Source organism: Tenebrio molitor, chromosome 9 (assembly GCF_963966145.1).
Source record: "Tenebrio molitor chromosome 9, icTenMoli1.1, whole genome shotgun sequence".
NCBI lineage: Eukaryota > Metazoa > Arthropoda > Insecta > Coleoptera > Tenebrionidae > Tenebrio > Tenebrio molitor.
The window spans coordinates 11322624-11344588 of record NC_091054.1 but is presented as its reverse complement, the minus strand read 5'-3'; the positions used below and the strand labels follow the sequence as shown (position 1 = coordinate 11344588).

At 40.1% G+C, this 21965-nt stretch overlaps 1 protein-coding gene across 3 annotated transcripts in view; it reads left to right on the top strand.

Annotated features, from left to right (window-relative positions):
- The window catches only part of Gprk1 (G protein-coupled receptor kinase 1), a 61974-nt gene extending 40567 nt beyond the window's left edge, over nucleotides 1-21407 (top strand). For all 3 annotated transcript variants that reach the window (XM_069058267.1, XM_069058268.1, XM_069058269.1), the window contains 11 exons: nucleotides 8891-8992; nucleotides 12070-12144; nucleotides 12366-12427; nucleotides 12831-12882; nucleotides 16335-16692; nucleotides 16757-16898; nucleotides 16960-17134; nucleotides 17194-17294; nucleotides 17354-17516; nucleotides 17974-18381; nucleotides 20666-21407. In XM_069058267.1, coding sequence (XP_068914368.1) covers nucleotides 8891-8992; nucleotides 12070-12144; nucleotides 12366-12427; nucleotides 12831-12882; nucleotides 16335-16692; nucleotides 16757-16898; nucleotides 16960-17134; nucleotides 17194-17294; nucleotides 17354-17516; nucleotides 17974-18381; nucleotides 20666-20830 — 1803 coding nt within the window. In that variant the 3' untranslated portion in view covers nucleotides 20831-21407. The remainder of the gene's footprint in view (nucleotides 1-8890; nucleotides 8993-12069; nucleotides 12145-12365; nucleotides 12428-12830; nucleotides 12883-16334; nucleotides 16693-16756; nucleotides 16899-16959; nucleotides 17135-17193; nucleotides 17295-17353; nucleotides 17517-17973; nucleotides 18382-20665) is intronic.
- Nucleotides 21408-21965: the final 558 nt, after the last annotated feature.

The following is a 21965-nucleotide window of genomic DNA, read 5'->3' as shown; positions in this document are numbered from 1 at the left end:
TTGGCAATTCGTGAGATTTCAATTAACAGATGTCAGTCTTAAAAGTTAGGTTAGTGATTTTGAGAATGTTGAAATCTTGATTTTCATAAAGAATTTTGTGTGATCTGTCGGTTGTAAAAGAATTTCCTCACCTAGTGCAATGAAACAATGAGATTTAAAACTCCCGCACATTTATTTAACGTCAACGGTGAGCACGGAGCACGCGCACGCGCACGCTGCTTGTTTGGTTATAAATCGATCCAACCATCATCGATCAATTAATTTTATCCAGAAAGGTTGTTGTCGGTTGTGGGGGCTCTTATTGCCAAGGAGTAATTTCATGCACAACAGACACACCATAGAGAAAAAAGTGCAAATCTTTTTTAAGGATAAGCTGAGCTGTACCAATTGATAGGTTAGTTTCTTGGGTTAATCTCTGCAATAATTCTTTGTTCACCCTCTTCAATATTTTCAGCTGATCTTTTTGTCGGTCATCTACTGCCTTTTTTGCGCAGAACACTACCTATTTCCAAAAACATGTTTACGCATTTGTAGACTTTCTGGACAAGTTGTTGGTTAAGTAAGTGCCTTGAAAATCCGGAAACATTTGTTGAAATTCCTCAAAAACTCGAGGTGTCGAATAGGACCAAGCCTTTCTCCATTGCTGAAGAAATACTGGACAATGAAAATTTGTTGCTCTAAAGTGAACATATTGTAATAACAAATTTTAATAGTCAATAATTATTAATACTGACAATTACCATTGTAATGACATTTGAATTAAATTTTTACGTGCTGCCAACTGAAGTGTATTGATCATGGCAATCTCGATTTTTTTTATTTTCGATCGCACTGTATAAACTCTAGGCTTGATTTTGTTTGAAATTTTGTTCTAATAGTGAAACACTTTCGTTTTGACGTACATCGTTTATTTTGCTTTGTCATGTTTTTGTCTTTTTTTCACACGTTATCACATCCTCTGCGTCATCGGCACCCGTTTTGCTCGTGCCTTGAAACTGGCACCATATCGGTATTCGACTGTTTGGACAGAACATCCCGAAGAGGTCAATAATGTTGATACAACACAAACCAGTTCAGATCCTCCACGTAGCCCAGCCGTTGAAACTCCGATCTCGTTTGCTTTGCATCAGTAGTATTTATCTTCCACCCACGACTAACTACCAACCGAAATTTATTTATAGAGTTTTTACATCTCATTACCTTCCATAAACGCCACTTGGTGAATGGTCAGCCGATACACCTCCGTCACGTCACCGCGCCTCTTGCGAACTGATATTAATATTATCGAACTGGGGGGGGTTGACGTCGCTCTCCTCCGCCAAATTGAAAGGTAAACGTAATCGTAATGGTAATGAAAGACACCGTCCCCTCCGCCGCCGCTGACGGTAATTAAAACTCCAGTCGCTCCAATTAATTCTTCTCGACTTCTTTTGTGCCGCCCGTTTCTCCGTGTTTTGGAGCGGCGGCGCTTCGGATTATCGCCGGCAATATAATTTCGCCAAATTAACTTGCAAACATTTGCTTGTTGTTTTTTTTTCTCGCAAATATTTGTTCTCGCATTATCGCAAATTGAACGCCGTCCTCCGGTCATTTGCCACGCGCTTCCGGGCGATGTCGCGCTACTCCTTACGCTCCCGTTTTTCCTCGCGATATTTAATTAGAAAGGTGTTCTCCGGGTGAGGCAATTACGTTGAGTACGCGTCCACAAAGACCGGAAAATACAGTGGTGAAAGTGGTCTCTCAAAAAAAAAAAATAAGACCAGGCGCGATTCGATTATTTGAAGGAAGTATTAGGTGTTGAATATTCGGCATATTTCTTACCAACTAAAATCAGACACTAGTGTTATCAAAGTTTCAGTTGAACAGCGAGTTAAACTGGATAGGTAGAATAAATTCAGAACCTTTTTGTGTAATTAAACAAAGTTTTTTATTGGGATGGAATCGGAAACGCGCATTCATCTGGTGTGATTTTTTTCCTCTAGATTTATTATTGCGCGAACCTAATGCTGATGGGGAACGTCCAGCACTTGTTTATTTATCTCCGGAGGTGAGATAAAATTTTTCAATTTATCGAGGCGGTTTGTAACGCAACCAAAATTATCTGAAAACATCGCATTCACGAAGTGTATCTTGAGCGATTAGCGCCGCGAATGAATATTTTTTCATTCTCACTTCAAAGAGGATCGGAAAGCGAACAGTTTCATTCAAAGCACGAAGAGGTGTCCAGAGTAAATAATTGTTTTTGTTTTGGAAGTGCCAACATGATTTTTATTTTAATCATGTTTTTCTCCGCCAACTTTTACAATTTGTGTTGGCAATCCGTCATTATCGTTAAAAACTAATTTACATATTAATACTACTCATTATTATTATTATCAATTATCATCATCCATTCCCACCACTGACCCTGCAATTAAACGGCATTCAAGCTGGACTTCGTCATTATGGGTACTGCTGCCTAGTAATAACGAGCAAATTTATATCTATGGGAAGCAATGACAACCCCCTGAACCCCAGTTCAGCTGTACGAAGTTTTGTCAATTGTTGTGCTTTTTTAAAGCGTAGATTAATTGGAGTATGTTGACAGCTAACCTAAAATTTAGAGCCAAAAAAGTTGTTCTTTTTTCTTTCTTTGCAATGTTTTACACTAAAAATAGAATAACTTAACGATTCCTATTCTCGAAGCAAATATCTTAGGGCACTCTTTGCTGAAAACAAACATGTTCAATTATGTCCCGATTAAACATACCTAAACAAATGTCATTCGTGTCAAACCGCGGGAAATTCAAACTTTACACTGTTCCAAACGGTTTAATTTTTCCAATGCCTACTCAGTCCAGGATTTCATTTGAACGCGCGAATCAATGTGACGTTTGTCGATGAAAAATAAGTTTACATAAAATTATGACGAGTACACTACGTACTATTCCGGACATGGAATCTTGGCCACAACTGACATTTAATTGACAAATATGTGTGAACTGCCCTTTATTAAATATAACCCAATTTTTGACTCGATAATGCCATTTCCCTGCTTTTTTGATGTCACAAGAAAATCTTCAAAGTGATTTTAATAATTGTCACTTATTATTGACACTAATGGTTGGTTTACATCATGTTTTTTAAAAATGTCAAAAAAATGTTGGCCAAGATTCCGTGTCCGGAATAGTACTATTCCGGACACGGAATCTTGGCCACAACTGACATTTAACTGACAAATATATGTGAATTGGTCTTTATTAAATATAACCCAACTTTTGACTCGATAATGCCATTTCCATGCCTTTTTGATGTCACAAGAAAAACTTCAAAGTGATTTTTAATAATTGTCATTTATTAATGACACTAATGGTTGGTTTACATCATTTTTTTTAGAAATGTCTAAAAAATGTTGGCCAAGATTCCGTGTCCGAAATAGTACTTACGTGAAACCAATTCAATATACGACATTCTAATGTGTTGTTTATTTGTCCATTTCAATAATCGTTGCTTTGCTTGTTTTAAAAACAGCAAAATTTTCAAGCAATTGCTTGCTTGTTAGATTTATTTCTGTTAGTAAGGATGCAGTTTTGAACGAACTCATTTCTTCTCGCAGCTCGTAAGTTATTTTCGCGGGGGCGCGACCACCGACCCGGAACGGGCCGTCATCGGGGACAGACCGCGAACGCGTCGCCGCCCCCTGAATTATTAAGCGAACGTGCAGTGTGCGGCGCGAACCGTACCCTCCATTATTTAACGTTCCCGGAATGAAAGCGTTGACCTGTGCGTTTGTGTGCACCGTTAAAAACTGCTAAATCTTGCATGTCCTATCAACGCGCCGCCACCGCCACCGCCCCTTAGTCGCTAGTTCGTCGTATATTTTTCTCGATTATATTTTTAATAAGTAGAACGCTCACACTTTACACCGTATCACCCTTCGAGTCGTGGTATGTTGTGTGTTGAAGAAGAGCGCGAGGATTCAAGGAGTGATGACGGCTTCGGAGGAAACTGTTCAGGCGAGTCGTTAATAGCATATTTGCTGTTACAAGGCACTGTTCATTACTTCATTCCAAGTTTATGAATCGTTCGGTATTTAATTGATGGCAACGGTGGAAGAATATTTTATGAAGTTAAATGTCACGACATTATTTATTGCGATAGTAATTAGCGAAAGTGTTTATAATCTCAATATCGATAAATACGAGAGTAGGTCAAACAATTAGTTATGCAGGAAGCCTTTAAAAGGAGATGTGTCACTAGTGAAACAAGTAATAAGATTGTTTAATCGGTAGATGGCGCTGCATAAAAAAATCATTTGAACAGTCAGTATATGGGGGTGGATGTAAAGGTGTCAAATTGAAACAACCGTAACAACTTGGGAAATGGAATCGGATTCACCGCCCCCACGCATTCAGCTCCATTATTAAAATTCTCGTCGGCGGACTGTTTCGAAAAATTCTCTCGGGTGTACCGCAGATGCGGTTCCCATGCAATTTCGGAAATGATTCGTAATGTTTGCTTCTAATTACCAACCTGTATTCTGTATTTCGGCTGGTAAAAATAAACTGTTTTGTTCTTGTACAGCCAGCCACGCACAGTTATAAAAACGAACATTTCGACGTTTTATTGGCGGTGAAATAAAATGTCTTGCACAAGATGACAAAAATATTGTTGTTCCCTGAACGGACGATTTACTGCCAATTACCAGAAACCATAAATGACATTTCGAAAAAACGACGTCCATTATTTTCGATTGCGGTGGTACTCGGGCGCTCTGCGCCGCGATGGATTCGAGTCGAATTCGTGATCGGTACCGCACGAAATATTTCAACGGCCGTAAAGTTATTACTGGTGTACTTAATCTTTGGGGAAAAACGGTCATAAAGTGTTTACCTACTCCCATAAACTCGCCATAAATTAAACACTCGAATATAAACAAAGGCGCAGTATTATTAAATTTACGAGAGGTGGTGGTACCTTTTCGAATGAGTGCACACGCGGTGGGGTTTTATGAAGTTTCAAACATTTATGTCTTACTTTGATGCGACGCTTTCTTCAGCTCGACTAGTTGGGAGGATCGTCGAGGATTTCCACATCGACACGGTCAGTTCGAAGAGGAATTTTACTGCTCACTCCAAATGTCCGTGATAATATTGTAATTATTGGCCATTGAGCATCGTCGTTTGTGTGTTATTTCGTACAAGTCGAACGACAGAGGACTGCAAATTATGGAGTCCTGTTGAATACGCTTAGATCCAATTTACAAATTGTGAATGTCAATGCAAATTTCAGTCGGGAAAAATTAGGTGTACATGCTTATTGCGGATGTCACAAGAGGGTATTTAAAAAAAGAACATTTTTAAATATTATTGTAGGGGTGGAAACCCGTGTGGCATCAACAGATACGATTTTTGATGGCAAGTAAGGCGTCACAAATGATACCAAACCCGGATTCCACCGGGTGTGTACTTTTCATCCGCAATTTTCTTTTTTGTGCTTTGCAGGGGGCAAATCCTGCAGCCAATCGCCAAGATTTACAATTTAATTTTTTGGCCTGGGGAGGTTTGCGAACAAGTCGGATGAAAAACTTAATAATGTTTCGGGCTATCTGGAAGGGAAGTTAATTAATAATTGCGTAACTGAATTAAATTTATTTAATAAGGGTGCTGACGCATTAGAGGGTTAAACGGTTGTGCTAGGGAACCAATTTGTAAGTCAAACGTTATGTTGGGCGGGGAAATAAAATCAAACGGATTGTGTTTTTCTGTCGGCTGACCTATATGCATAGCCAATTAATTTACACAGAAGGAAAATTTTAAATCTTATTACTTGTTCTTCTCATATTTTTCTCTTCGCTATAATATCTCGTTTTGCTTCTTTGAATCTTGAAATATTTGTGTATCTTAATTCGTACTATGCGTGGGGTGTTTGATACACTGGATTGTATTTTGCTATTTACATTTATTTACACCAAATAAATATATACATGAGGTGCCAAGGCCAGTCGTCTTGAGCTCTTACATACTTCTTTTTTTTTTCTGTTGTTACTTAGTTACTTAACTTTCACTAAATTGAAACAGGGTGGGGGCTGCCCCAGTACAGGGTGAATCAAGTTTTACCGCTCGATCGAAAACACCCACTTCTAATCGCCTTAAAATTCTCAAAAAATTCAGGAACGTATCGTTGTAGAATATTATGTAAAAAATTTCCAATTTTTTAATAAAACGTAAATATGTATTTCATTTTAATTCAATAACCGCTACATTCATTTACATAATTTTTCACTGAGAGTCCTTTCAAACGTTTAGGAAAAATTTGGTGTCATTGAAATCATGAAAACATCACCGATTTTTGAAATAAATGGAATTTGATATTAAAATGCAAAATTTAGCTATGATTTATTATTAAATTGGGCGGTCAGTTCCACAAAAGAAGTTGACGTAGGTTGTGTATGGTACCCTTTAGGGGCTTAACAATTACTAGAAAAGTTGTCAACAGATGTTTCCCAACAATGAGGTATTTATTTATGACACTGTAGTTTTAAATCTTGGTCACTTTTTGCTGTTAATGTTAAAATTGGAATAATTCAAAAACTAATAATTTTCTTTTGATGCGAATTTCATAAATGTGTTCTTTGAGTTTTTGAGTAATTGTGAATTATGAGCGTGTACGAAAAAAGTTTTTTTCTTCAAACGTCCGTAAATTATGACATTATCCTGCTGTATTGATAAAGCTAAAGTGTCACTTCATTGTCATGGCATCTAACGAGCTGACGAGCGGCAGATAAAGTTATTATCTCCGCTGAGAGCGGCAGATAATAGATATATCTCCGCTGAGGGCGTCCGTGAAGTTATTATCTCCGCTGATGAGCGGCAGTAAAGTAAACTAGCTAAATCATTTGAAATTCCTACCTGGTTTCTTAACATGTCTTAAATAATTTGTTAGGAAGGTTTGAAGAAAAAATAGTGTATGTTATTCGGAGCAAAAATGGTTTTATGTGCTTTGGCTGCCAATCTACCAGCCGCAGCACATAAAACTTCATTTTTGCTCCTCATATCATAATATACCTACTATTTTTTGCTCAAAATGGATTTTTTTAATTTTATGGCTCTGAATGAAGTGATTAGGGAAAATTGTTTGCACAGATTTGAAGCCTTATATCAAGAGAATGTAAACCTAAAGTTTCGTAATTTTTGCTAATTTTTTAATAGGGTTTATCGTGCGGGCGGTAAAACTTGTACATAGGGGCGCACCTTTTCGGCGCAGAAACCCAGCCCTAATACTAATTATTAAAATATTGTTTCGTGAGTAACGCCACCTGTGAAACTTCTACTCCTAGGACTTGAAATATTTCAACTCCGCGTACAAAAAAAGGCACTTTAACCGTTTCTATGGAGATACACAAAGACGCATTTTCTACCGATAGAAGATAAAAAAGTTTTTTTTTTCTATAAATCAATTCTCTAAGAAAACAATTTACTTTTACTTTAGGGGAAAAAATGATTGTGAAATTAAATCTTGAAGAATTAGAAAGATAATTTACCTTGTAATTTTATAACACGTGGACACAAAAGACTTCAGCTACTTCAGAGTTCAAAACCGAAGTTCTCTCAGGTGGTTCCGCTTTCTGCGACCATTCTCAAGCATGCCAGCTTCTCACTTCCTCCATGATCAAAATGGCCAATCAGTTCTGTTGAGATCATCACCTACTGATTGAAGATAAAGTGGAATAGCTGAATGTTTTTGGCCAACCGTTGGGTTCAATCTTTCGAATTCAAAGCAAGGGCACGATCAGATAACTTTTCGTGAAAGATCTGACTTTTCCAGGTCTCTTCTTCATCTCGACGTAAAGTTTTTATTGGCTGCTTACAACTATATCTCCATTTACATCGCCGTCGTTCGCTTCGAGTACATATCTGTCCCGTCTCGCTCGAAAAATTCCGAAGTCTTGTTTATCAAGAGAAAAGTAGTAAATTTAGGAGTCGTCAGAAAAAATCAGAGAAAAGCAAATACCTCGAGGACAAATTTGATTCAGATCTGTTGATAAATAAAGCGTTTGCTTTTGACAAATGAAAGGAATCGTCGGGCCCGAACTGAAAAGCCCTTTATTCGTCAGTGATGATATAGAAATATGGCCGTGTCTCCCACACGGGACGGCGGCGTTCGCCTAATTTTATTACGACGTCGATAATTCAATTGTGTTGGAACGTCGCGTCATCTGCGGGCGGTGCGATTAGACCTGTCGGAGATTTGTTCGCGAAGTTGTCAAGGCCGCACACCACCTCCGAAATTCGATAAGACTTCCGTTGCCTCTTTGACACGTCTTGTTGTGATGTGTGGCGGCGCGCGCGCCACCCAACACCAGCCATTTTCGTGAACCGCCGCCACCGTTGGATTTCCTCCATCCGGTTCGGCTGGGGGTGCGACCTGAAATTAATAGCGCGATAAGGAGGCGGCGCGGGAAATTGCGGAAAGCATAACCGGAGGGAAGTCGTGGAAATGAGCGAGCGGTTCACGGTCCAGGTGAGGAGGTCGTCGAAGAAAGAGCACTTTGGAAGAGTTGTTCGGAAAATGTGCAAGCCACCGACCTCCCCCCGCAGCCTGGAGGCGATCGAATCGACGACGGATGCGTTCATCCTCGCCCAGCTAAAAAATTACTTTCGGGGCGGAAACTCGATGCAAATTCCATTCCAATCTAAAATCCCCCGGCCCTCGGAGAGGGTTGCGCCGTTAGTTCGCGCGACTAACGTACCGTACAACTAGCGTGGTGGTGTGCCCTCTTCTCACTCATTTCTTGTTGCATAATGATAAACTCATTTGTGAGTTCGGGGGAGAGCACAACTTTCCTGTCTTGCGGTGGTACACTTGATCCGATTACGTCAACTTGATTGTCATTCATGTTTGTTTGCAGATAAAGTCGTACGAAAAGCTGGAATGTTCCGAGGAGAGGATGAAGCAGGCGAGAGATATCTACGACAACTTCATCATGAAGGAGCTGCTGGCGCGCTCTCACGTAAGCGATTTTTTTCCCCTTCTGATGGCTTACGCAGTGAGATTTTTCCGATGCGGAAGCTGCGTCAGGTTCGAAGCGATGATGGTATGTCGATTATCAGGTGTCGGTGTGGATCTCGACACGTCTGACGTTGCTATTGGGTAATTACCATTAGACGGTGTCGGATGTCGAAAGTAGAAGGATGAGAGTTGGTGAAAAAAACGAAAATTCTTCCCATCAATCACCAGATAGAATGTGGAAATTTTGTTTTGTCGTACGAGATTTTTTAATACACATTCATAAATTCTAAGGGTCGCGACTGATTTGATAAATATCGCCCGTTCAAATGAAATCCTGGACTGAGTAGGCGTTGGAAAAATTAAACCGTTTAGAACAGTGTAAAGTTGAATTTCCCGCTGTTTGACACGAATGACATTTATTTATGTTTAATCGGGACATCATTGAACATGTTTGTTTTCAGCAAAGGGTACCCTTAGATATTTGCTTCGAGAATAGGAATCGTTAAGTTATTCTATTTTTTGCATATCGTAATGAAAGTGGCACTTTTTTACACGCAAAATCGTAGCGAAAGTAGCACTTTTTTACACGAAAAATCGTAGTGAAAGTTGTGCTTTTTTGCAACATTTTATTCAATTTCCTTGGAGATGAGTGTCAAAACATACCTATATTTTTTTTGTAATTTTTCGTAAATCCTTTTGGACCAAATTTCTCAACTTACATCGATATGCAAAAAAATGTGTGTACAACACGTTACGAATGTCTCTTTTTTTTTCACTTCTTTGCTTCAATCTGCAACTTCGTGAAAAAAAGTATGACTTTCATAACTACATAGTTGTACAAATAACTGTTTTAATGTAAAGCATTGCAAAGGAAGAAAAAAAAGAAAAAGTTTTTTGGCTCTAAATTTTAGGTTAGCTGTCAACATACTCCAATTAATCTACGCTTTAAAAAAGCACAACAATTGACGGTTTCCAACGCTTTCCCAGGATTTCATTTGAACGCGCGATATACAGGGTGTCCCAGAACTGGCTCCCCAGAGAAAACAGGCATGTGCCGACAACAAAAGAGACTCTAAATTGACTAAAATAAATTTTCTTCTAGCTCAAATTAGCGAGTTATAAAGTTTTTAATTTCATCAATCCCGGAAGCTCGTCCTCAGGTATTACTAAAAAATCCGGTCAGTTGCTAAACAACAACAAAAAATCTCTGATATCGCACAAATCAATAAAATGTTTGGGCAACTGGAATTTTGACGTTTTCCGATATAAAAATTCGTTGACGTTTATCTGTCATCAACATCAAGACTTGACAAGTGTAAAAGATAATAACTTCGAAATAAAACAATAAAAATGGCGATTCTAAAAAGAACCATTTATTTAAATAGGTAATAATGTTGAAGCAGATGTTCGAAATGACCACCATTCATTTGTATGCACAATTGTGCTCTACGTAACAAACTTCTTGTAGTAGCGTTAGTTATCATTTCTTCAGTAACTGAAACAAAAGCCTCCTGAATTCGAACTCTCAGATCAGCCTCTGAATTTATGGGCCGCCGATAAATGATAGATTTCAAATGATTCAGATTCAGATCTGGAGACCTGGCAGGCCAATGATGCGGTCCTCCTCGACCGATCCAGCGCTGTGGATATTGGTTATCCAAAATTTCCTGAACGTTTCTCCTACAATGTGGTGGAGCACCATCATGTTGGAACCAGTCATTTATGCGATAAGCAAGAGGTACAATTTCAAGTAGATCAGGTAGCTCCGTGCCAATGAACTGAGCATTTCTTGCCCCTGTTAATCTTGCGGGGAATTCAAACGGTCCAATCTAGAGCGGGAGATTCGGAATTTTAGGAAGGATCCACCACACTTATACTTGCCAAACGATCGCCCAATAACCCAGTCCAAAAAATAACAGAAAACCTATGTTGAAAACCTCTGGGAAATAATTCTCTTGGATTTTCCTCTGCCCAGATATGAAGGTTGTGATAATTGGAACAACCTTACCGGCAAAATAGCGACTCATCAGAAAACAGTATCCGTGACAAGAAGTGTGGAGCATCGTTTTGGTTTATTAACCATAGACAAAATTCTTGCCTAATTCGATAATCCTCTGGCAGAAGATGTTGTACTCGTGTATAGTGGTACGGATGCCTATTATCAGCTAGAACTCTCTGCACCGAACTCTTGGATAAACCCATTTCACGAGAAACTGTTCGAATACTCCGGGTGCCGTGTTCCTCAGAGACATTCAATACGGCTTCCTCGTGTTCGACAGTCCTTACATTTTTTGGAGCACCCCCAACTTCTCTTCGAACTGGCTGCATCTGACCCGTTTCTCGACTCCGAGCGATTAATTTCAGGATTGTTTTATGATACGAATGACTTTGTCTTTGCGGAAATTGTTCACGGTACAACCTTACTGCTTCACGTGCATTGTTCCCACGTCGTGCAAAAGTAAGAATCATATCTACGTACTCAGAGGAAGAATACATGTTAAATGATACACTTGAATTAAATATCGCAGCGAAATTGCACAACAAATGTCAAACTGACGTAAACAATCATTCTAATAAATGTAGTGGACCAAATCTAATGGACAGAATTATAGAGGTTTACGGATAAAAAGGAAACCTAGGAAACGCAAAATTGCGATTATTCCACCTTAATGGTGTTCAACTCTGATTGGTCAACTTCAGAATGTCTTTTCTCGGTTATCATTTGAGATAGGACTTTTTTTCTTCAAAATACACGTTAATATATTCGCCCAAAGGCTCCCTTTTTTCTCTGGGGAGCCAGTTCTGGGACACCCTGTATAAAATTTGTACTCATTTACTCATCACTGATTGTCGATGTACGATGCATTTTGTATTGTCGAAATACGATATGTGTGATTGATAATAATCCGTGCGCGTAGGGAATGGAAAAATCGCAAAATATTAATATGAATGGCATCGCCGAGATCCTTTATGGTAATTACTCACATCGATATATCATCATTCCAACGCAAGATTAATAGTAATAGTGTCGTGTCGGCTCCAGCTGCATCACCTTGCGACATTTTCTTCCTTTTCTAGGACTACTCCAAGGAGTGCCTCCAGCACGTGCAGAAGCACCTAATGAAGAACGACGTTCCCGTCACACTGTTCGAGGTGAGTACTGCGATTGCGAGATGGCCTCCCTTTATGTCTATTTTTTGTGCAGCTACCACCCAATCCTAATTAAAAGTTTTTCCATTACCCGAACGCCTCTCCGTTGTTCTAAATATGACACACTTGTGTCCGTCCATTAAGATTCAAGGCGCGCCATCCACCCACCACCATCGAATTCGATGTGTATTAATGGACTTTTCCACGTTTTCTTTCTTTTCCAGCCTTACATAGAAGAAATTTATAACCATTTAAGGGACGAACCGTTCAAGAAATTTTTAGAAAGGTGAGATAGGTAACGTTAGATTTATTTTTATTTCTTTACGTCTTTTTTCCCGTCTGCTCGACGGCGAAACTTCGATTTCCATCCCCGGGACCGAGAGGGATCGATCCGGGGGTCTTTGTTTTGTCTGATTGCTGCGTCGGACCACCGTTAATTTTCGAGGCTCGTCGTTACTGAAATCCTCCCGCGCGAACCGCTCAATTATTCGGAAAGTACGTTTGTACCGGAATAATTCGATATTAATCGCGCAATTTGTTTCATCGCCGTCCATCATCCCGGATTCGGCCGCGTAAAGGATCCCACAGGATAAGGTCGGGCTCGGGGTAATCGAAAGTTCGTCTAGTTTTTTTTCCTTCTCCCAAATGTAACAGACCTATCGACTAAACTGTACGTTTCTTTGTTTCAGTGATAAATATACTAGGTTCTGCCAATGGAAAAATTTAGAATTAAACATACAGGTGAGTGTTGTCGGTGGCGGCAACGATCAAAATTCGTTTTGAACGGGAGCGAAAGGGAGAGATCTACGGGGTTGGCTACGAGAGGCGAAAGGCGTTGTCGTAACTTAATCCGTCCACTTCACCCGTGTCACTGGTCGGGCCAATGGGGCGCTTCCCTCGTGAAAAGAAAAGCTAGCGAGCTTGCGTTCGACCTGCCATCTTTAGTTGGCAGTGATCAACACGAGAGTTCCTTAATTAGCTGTCATCGGATATAAATTAAACGCAACACAAACTTACGACCGGTTATAAATATAATATCTGTTAATTAATTACATCTCGTGTGGCGTTTACCTACCGATATTTTATACGACCTATTAACGATGTCGTTTTCTAGTTTAACTCGGATTAACTTGGAAGCTTTTAGTGGAATTTTATCGATTTATCTGATTGGTAAAAGTATATAAAAAAAAAAAATTCGCAACAACATCAAAACTAATGCATCGACAAACCTTATATTTATATTTCGTACGTACGTTTATTACGTTCCCAAGTCGGTTTGTTTGAAATTTACACTTTAACATTCTGCGGTGGTCACAGCTTTTTGATGATAGCCAAAAGTCGAGTCTTAGATAGATTCATACTTCGTTCATCAGCAAATGTCAAAATACAAGTAGGTCACGTGTTACATCAACAATGTTTGCGTTACCGTCAATTGTCCGCGGGGAAATTCCGAATAGAATTTTTGTATTTTTGAAGTTTGAGGTTCGTACCGCAACGCAAATCGCACACAGGAAGTAAACTTATGCGAGAACGCATAAAAACACAAATATTACCGACTGTGACCTAATCCTACTCTGACATTCAAAATTTGTACGAATCGATTTTTATTTTGCGTATTCAACTCGGCTGTCAAATGTTCTTGTTTAAAAAAATATGAACGGCGGTAATGATAATCATAAAGACGGCGAAGAAAAAACCGTACGTCGTCGCTCGTACTGTGCCTTCTTTCACAAAATAAAATTGCATTTGTTGAGTTTTGGGTGAATCACAAGAAGTTATCTATTATCTGTTTCAAAATCAAAAATCCACCATCTGTTGAATTATGTTGGCAGAAACAAAGAAATCCCTAGAATAAATTTCATTTTTTTTGGGTTGGCCTAACGTCCCGCCAAAATTTGACATCGAACTGTTGAGTTTATTACGTAACACAAAATAATCATTATTAAGGTGGTAGCTGCCATATCACACCTTTTGAGTGAAATAATAAAATGATAATTAAAAAAACACGATGAACTACGACCAAAACGACTGTCAACAGTTTTATTTTCATAACCTAACTTTTTCCGACACTTGCAAACACACTAAAAACAAAAGTTGGCGACGTTGTTATTTTCGAGGTAGAATAGTTGGTGGATTTTTGATTTTGAAACAGGTTTTATAATAACTTATCTGAATTTGAACAAATTTTTTAGTCGCGTTGATGACCTAATGTCAAACGTGATTTTTTACGTAATTTGAATCTCTAAATTTGTCTGTTTTGTCACATCGATCCGAGACTTGGACGGTGGTGTTTTGACGGCGCAAACATCCTGTTTTATCGACTGCCAGAAAGGGGGCGAATTAGACGCCAATTAAAGTTCCAAAAATATTCCGTACGAGCACGTCTGGAAGAAAATTCACCCTCGTCACGTACGTAACTGACAAATTTACGACGTTATCAATGGAACCATCGTCGGAGCTGAAGAGCCGGCTTGTGTGCAAGCGTCGCCGTCGCTTTTATTCGGCGATTCGTGTGTTCCCCCTATAACTCATCGTAAAAACTCATTATTGGGAGTAGGGGGGACGTGATATTTTACAAAAAGAAACGGCCCAAATGACACCGTTTCAAGTACGCGCGGCCATTATTTTTTAAGAACTCGACTGTTTCTTTGAGCCGCTCGCTCTTTTTGTTTTGGTCAAGACCGAAGCTTATTCATCGAAGCGGTCGTTTTTATTCATTTGGTTGTTATTGGGGTTAACGGTGAGATAGTGGTACTCGAGGGCGTCGTCCCTTTTGGACCGTAAAATAAACACGTCCTTCAGGAGCGAAACGTTCTTAGTTTTTACGGTATCGGTCGTAAATGTTTGTTTTATTTATATGTATTTGGTGATTTTCGCAGAGACGATTTGTCGCGTTGTTTTGTTCAGGTGAAATATTTGACCGGGCCGTGCCAGATGGAAATATCGCGGGTTATGAATATTTATCCGGGGAGGTTTATGGTGGCGGCAGTAGTTTTTTTTATTGTACCGCAGTATGTGAACCTCATTTGGTTAAGAAATTGCGTACGGATGTGGTACGTTACAAAAGTTCGATCTATAAATAGACGGGCAAAACAGAAAATTAAAGGTTCTGTCATTGTGACCGCCAACATTTCACTCGACACCAAGGGCGAAATGACGAACTACGTGGGCCAGGATATTTTTTTACGATACCTTCTCGATTAAACAAGAAATCAAATATGTATTTGAATTGACATTTGTGCATGTTCTTTTCTATACAGTTGATATTGAGACGATAAAAGACGAAGCCAATTGATGACGAGATCGAGTTGCAAAATTTCCATTTCTCGTCGAGTTTCTCACAGTCGTAATAAAAATGCGGAACCCGAGTTCTTGCATCGATCATGTGGATATTGCTGATAATCTGGCCATCAGTATTCGATACGCGTCGGAAAAAACTGTTATGTACAATCATTTTTTTTCACTCACGAAAGTGATCTACAAAGTGGCAACGTCTCCATTGTAAATAATGGAGAAGCGGGGGTTTCCCGCGTTACTTATAGGAAGGAGGGAGTACGGTCTGCGACGAGATTTTCCGGACGGGTTAAGTTGTTTTCGCCTCATCAAAAACGTCAGTTTTTGGGCCACCCTGTCGCCCTTTCGTTTCGAACTACATGTGCGAGATCCAGCCTGAATCCTTTTTATTTTTAATAAAACCTTCGACGGAAATTAATCCATCGTAACTGATGTAAACAAAAAGCCGGAAAATTCGTATAAAATTTTATCAGCAACACCGGCATTCTATCGTGTTATTATTCAAATCAGACGTATTCTAATGCTTTTTTTTGCCCCATAAATAAACCCTCGTAAATGTGTTTGGTATTTTTTCGGGGCAAATTCAGCTGAGCGATTGCGATGTACAGACACGACGTGAAATATGACGCCGTGTTTAAAGAACTCGACGGTAATGGATGTTCCAATTTATCTCTTTTACTTAAAAAAAGCAGTCGTGTTATGTGTGCGACCCCAGTATTTTCCGAAGCGTTGAATTTTCGAAAAAAGCGGCGTTATTAGGAAATTTTCTGGATCTCGCGGTGTTTGCGGTTCGGTCGCGCCGTGCCGTGTTCTTTCGGCAACGGCGGCGGGTCCTGAATAAATATTTTCCGAAGGAAATTAATTTCGCGCCGAGGACGTAATTCGTTCCGTTTTCGCAGTTGACGATGAACGACTTCAGCGTGCACCGAATAATAGGGAGAGGCGGCTTCGGCGAGGTTTACGGTTGTCGGAAGGCCGACACCGGGAAGATGTACGCCATGAAGTGTCTGGACAAGAAGAGGATAAAAATGAAGCAGGGAGAGACGCTGGCGTTGAACGAACGCATCATGCTCTCCCTCGTCAGTACAGGGCAGGACTGTCCTTTCATAGTGTGCATGACGTACGCGTTTCACACGCCCGACAAGCTCTGTTTCATTTTGGATTTGATGAACGGCGGCGACTTGCATTACCATTTGAGCCAGCACGGCGTCTTCAACGAGTCCGAGATGAAATTTTACGCTGCCGAAGTGATATTAGGTGAGGTTGTGGAGGAAGTTCCTGTCGGCCGTAATTGCTTAACCCGGTTGGTGTGTTTTTGCAGGTTTGGAACATATGCATAGGAGGTATATTGTATATAGAGATTTAAAACCTGCAAATATTCTATTAGACGAACATGGCCATGTTCGAATATCTGATTTAGGTCTAGCCTGTGATTTTTCAAAAAAGAAACCCCACGCGAGCGTGTAAGTTTTTTGTTTGTTGCGTTGTTGATCTGTCGAATGATTTTGTTAACACCACCTGCAGAGGAACTCACGGTTATATGGCACCGGAAGTACTGTCGAAAGGGACCGCGTACGATTCCAGTGCGGACTGGTTCAGCTTCGGCTGCATGTTATACAAATTATTGAAAGGCCATTCGCCGTTCCGTCAGCACAAAACCAAAGACAAGCACGAAATTGACAGGATGACGTTGACAATGGTTAATTGAACGAGTGGCGGTCGACTGGAAATCACCAATTAAATTTTGATCCGTTTCAGAACGTCGAACTTCCCGATTCGTTTAGTAAAGAGCTGAAATCTCTGCTGGAAGGTCTCCTGCAGAGGGACGTCGACAAGAGACTGGGCTGCAAGGGCAACGGGTAGGAAGTTCTCGACTCGACCGGTCGACCTTTCCGTACTCATTAGGGTGAGCTTTCAGGGCCGACGAGGTGAAGGAGCACCCTTTCTTCGCCGGGATCGATTGGCAACAGGTCTACCTGCAGAAGTACACGCCGCCGCTCATACCGCCTAGGGGCGAGGTCAACGCCGCCGATGCCTTCGACATAGGCTCCTTCGACGAGGAGGACACCAAAGGGATCAAGGTCGGTGACATTTGTTACCTATTATTGAATTTTTTTTATAACAACTGTCAAAACGTCGTCATGTTGGTATGAGCCAAACAGTGATTTTCATGACAATACGATTGGTTACATTGAGTGTCAAGATTTTTTAATGTCATTAAGCCTGCGCTCTAACGAGGGAGAGTTTATTTCAAATTTAAAAAAGATTTCTCCTGATTCATCGTTAAATTCGTTTTGAAAATGAATTCACGGAAGAAGGTACGGGCATACGGGACGTGAAGTGAACATAACCTCAACTATGATTTTGGGTAAAATTATTCAAGAATTCCATTTTACGTCAATTCGACGTTTAATCGTACACCGTCTACCTACTCGAGACGACTTTATTGTCTGCCTAGATGTCGCTCTGACAGGACAACGGAATTATCCTGGCGCGTTGTGTACAACGCCTCGACTCATTATGTAAATGTCGTTCCAGTTGACGGACGCCGATCAGGATCTTTACAAGAACTTCCCCCTCGTGATATCGGAGCGGTGGCAGAACGAAGTGGCGGAAACCGTCTTCGAGACGATCAATTTCGAAGCGGACAAAGCCGAACACAAGAAGAAAGCCAAACAGAAGAAACTCTTCGACCTCGACGAGAAGGAATCGGACTGCATCCTTCACGGCTACATCAAGAAACTGGGAGGACCGTGGACGTCCAGTTGGCAGATGAGGTACGCGAAGCTCTACCCGAACAGGTTGGAGTTGCATCCGGATTCGGCCAAACCGGAAATGGTGTTCATGGACCAAGTGGAGGAGGTCAGTCCAGAACTCGTCCAAGTCAAGAACGAACAGTGCATCGTCGTCAGGATGCGGGACGGAAAAATTGTCCTCACGAATCCGGTGAGTGTCGAAGAAGATTCAAATAATTGTTCTCGGTTCAGTGTCGAGCGAGAACTTATTTATTACCGATGAGAAAAGTTGTGCAGTCAGAATGCATCACCCCTCGTCAATTCGGACCGATCAGTTGGAAACTATCGGCAAGTTTAGATATAAACTTGGGTCGTTTTGCAGAAGATGAACGTTTTAGGGTTCGGCTTGCGATTAGAATCGAGCTAAATCGCATAAATGAAACTAGTACTTACCGTCTTATCAAACAAAAAGAAAAAAACGAGGCAGAACGTAAGTGGCGGTCTCGTGATTTGATCGATTGACGGAGATAAGCCGTTGTTTTCGGGAAGTATTTATCCAGAATTGAGATTCGTCTTGGAAATATTTTTTTCCGGAGTTTTTCCCTTGAAGCGTCGACGGAGAATCGCGCTGATTTTATTGGACGTAAAATTGATTTAAAACGCTCTCGAAAATCGGTTTTATGTACGCGCTCAGAGTTCGGTCCCTTGTAATGTGTATAGTGTCATATCCCAAAAGGGGGATACGTGTTTAGTTTTAACGCTCGAGTTGCCGCGGGTTAACCTCGACCTGTGAAGAATTGCTCCATCAAATTTTATCGAGCGGTCGCAGTGAAAATCGGATCGTTTCCTATTTTTTGAGACGCGCGCTCGTACAAGGTGCACTTCTCAGAAAATTAACTTTGTAGTCGCGTGAAAAGTATCGACGACTGTTATCGAGAAGAGTCAACAAGCTCCGATGATGAGTCAATTTTTATTGCGAAAAAATAATAAGCAAATAAATTGTTTCGTTTAGAATAAATATGAATTGCGATAAAGCCGGGAAGATTTTTTGTTTATCAAAAAACTTCCATCCGTGTAACACTGAAAAAAGACTCGTTGGTTCGAAGTGCGCTTCGTGCAAGTTCATAGAAAATATTGCAGCAACCGCAGTTCAACAGGAAATAGGACCGAATGTGACGAAAACCGTGACATCATTTGGGTGATCAAGTCGAGCCGAGTTGAAATTCTCCCATCTGTAAAATTTCGAAATTTGCCAAAAATTTAATCCCGCCACACTTTTACACTCTGTTTATTATTTTATTGCCATTACCTCGATTAATCTGAAGCTCGGCTTGATTACGCAACCGCACCACGAGCTAAAAAAACATTTTCCGCCCACAAAGTTTCACTTCAACACTGTTATATAGTAAGAAAAAGTACCGACAGATCGAATTGAAATTTAACACTTTTGAAACGTTCCGTCCGTCTTCTCCTTAGCAACCGCTACTGCAACTAATGTTATTTCTGCTGTGCTTACGTCAACGTTCAAATAGGCTGAAGCAAAGTGATGTCTGAACTTGACCCACCGTCCGGAAGAGCCGACTGCGATTTTAAACAAAGACAGTTTTTAACACTGCCCACTCTCCGTTTTATTTGTGTGCAGTAAAAAGCACAATTTTCGCTGAAAATTAAGCAATCGGAGCAGAAGAAACATTTCCAATGTTATTCGGTTCGTTCCCTTTGAGCTCGGAGATGTGGAATTAGTTATTGTGAATGGGTGGGTTAGTGTGAATGAAATTTCAAAATAGCCGATGGCGACCTTTGATTACATTCCGACGTACGTCGACTGCTGATTCTATTACCGATAGAAATTCTGATTTTGTTGTTTACACACGTTCGCGATAATATTTAAATTCGAACAAGTTAAATACGACCATTGTTGGAAATTATTCCGGTGCTGCCAACGTTCACGAGCTCCACGCGTCAGTCTCCCGTCGGAAAATCGGACGTTCACAAGAAAAGATTTTTATAATTGTTATCGTTGTATAAATTTGACAAATGACGTCCCGACTGTCGGTGTTGTTTGCAAATTGCGCAGTTTGTGGTGCACCTCGAATAAATTTTCACCTCGAAACGTTTCGACTTCGTGCAAAGCGACAAATGTTTAAAAACACCGATATCACCGACGGTTGACAGTAGAATTTCGTATGAATCTAACCAAGACTCTAGTTTTGTTTTTCGTGGCCAACTCTGGTCTACCAAATTTTCTCGATCATCCGGAACGTACCAGGTTACTCTTTTGACATTTCGGATATGCGTTTGACATTTTCCACCGGTGCGTGAAGAGAATCATCACATCGATACTCGGAACGAATCCCGCGGGACAATTTATTTTAATCGATGCACAACTTCATCTAGACATTTAAAAAAACGAGTGGGTGTGTCACTTGTGACATTTTTGCGGCGGTGGCGGATTAATCGAAGACACGGAGTAAATGTAATGTTGATTGTTCCAGGACGAAATAGGCCTAAAAGAATGGCTTACGTCCCTGAAGTCTGCTCACAAGTTGTCTCAGGAGTTGTTGGGCTCTATGGCGAAGAAGGCCGGCAAGATCTACGGGACAGATTCGAACAATAAAAATGCGATAATAGCGGCACATCGTAACACAAACGGTAACTAAACTTGTGAAGATGTCGTACCATTCTGATATAGTCCTGCAGTGAAACAAAGTCAATGCGGGCTACAAGCGATTTCGCGAAGATTTACATCGTTTTCTTGCAATGTCTTAGGCACTATCGTTGTTGCTCCCTATTTTTATTTGTTAGGTTTTTTATGTTTAATGTAACATTTAAGAGAATAACAAGATTATTTATCGTCGCAACATTTATATATTGAAATACGTTGCGGATCTTTGTATTAACTTAAATTCATGACAAAAAATTTATTGTATTATCGTTATTTATATTATTTATGCGAGTAGAGTTTTGCTTTAAGCAGGTACTTGTTATAATGGTAGTTTTTATTATTATTATTATTTTTTAATATATTTATTGGGGCTGTTCTGGGAATGTAGCGGGGAGGAGACAAACAAACATTTAAAAAAAAAAAACGCACATTCCAGTCCAATTCTTTCACAATTCTAGTCAAGCACAGGACAATGAGGAGAATAATCAAAAAATTATTTTTTAAATTAGAGTATTTCGTTGACAACGGCCCAACAAGCCACATTTTCAGGACAGTTTCGTTAACATTACTGATTCTGTTTCTTATTTATTGACTTGGGAGAATCTGTCGCTTTCGATTAGATCGTTCCCGGCAGATTTTTTCAATCACACTGTATATTCCTGAACAGAGATGTTCGTCTCACTGGTACCAACACCAAGCTAATAAGTCACTAGAATAGCTTGTATGCCAGCTGCACTATCTGTAAATACTTGCTTGTTTCTATTATCATTATTTCATTTTTACCTAGTATGTAAACTAACAGCATCCACAAAATGTCTCGAGATTCTGGACCGAACACGTGACCTTTTCCCGGATGTTGTGATTTGCTGCACAATAACATTTCATTTGGTGAATTTAATCAAATATTTTGTACATTTTTGTATATAATTCGATTTAATTTCGTGTGGAAATAGTGTAAGTCAGGTGAAACTTCCTCTTTCGGTTCTTTTCCTGTTGCAATTGTTGATAAGAGATTTTCGTCTCGTAAATGTAGAAGAATTTTCTTCCATCTCGATGTGAAATGAAAAATACCGCTTCAAACTTACAGATTGTTTCACAGACGCCCATCAGCCAAATTACGATGATTTTTC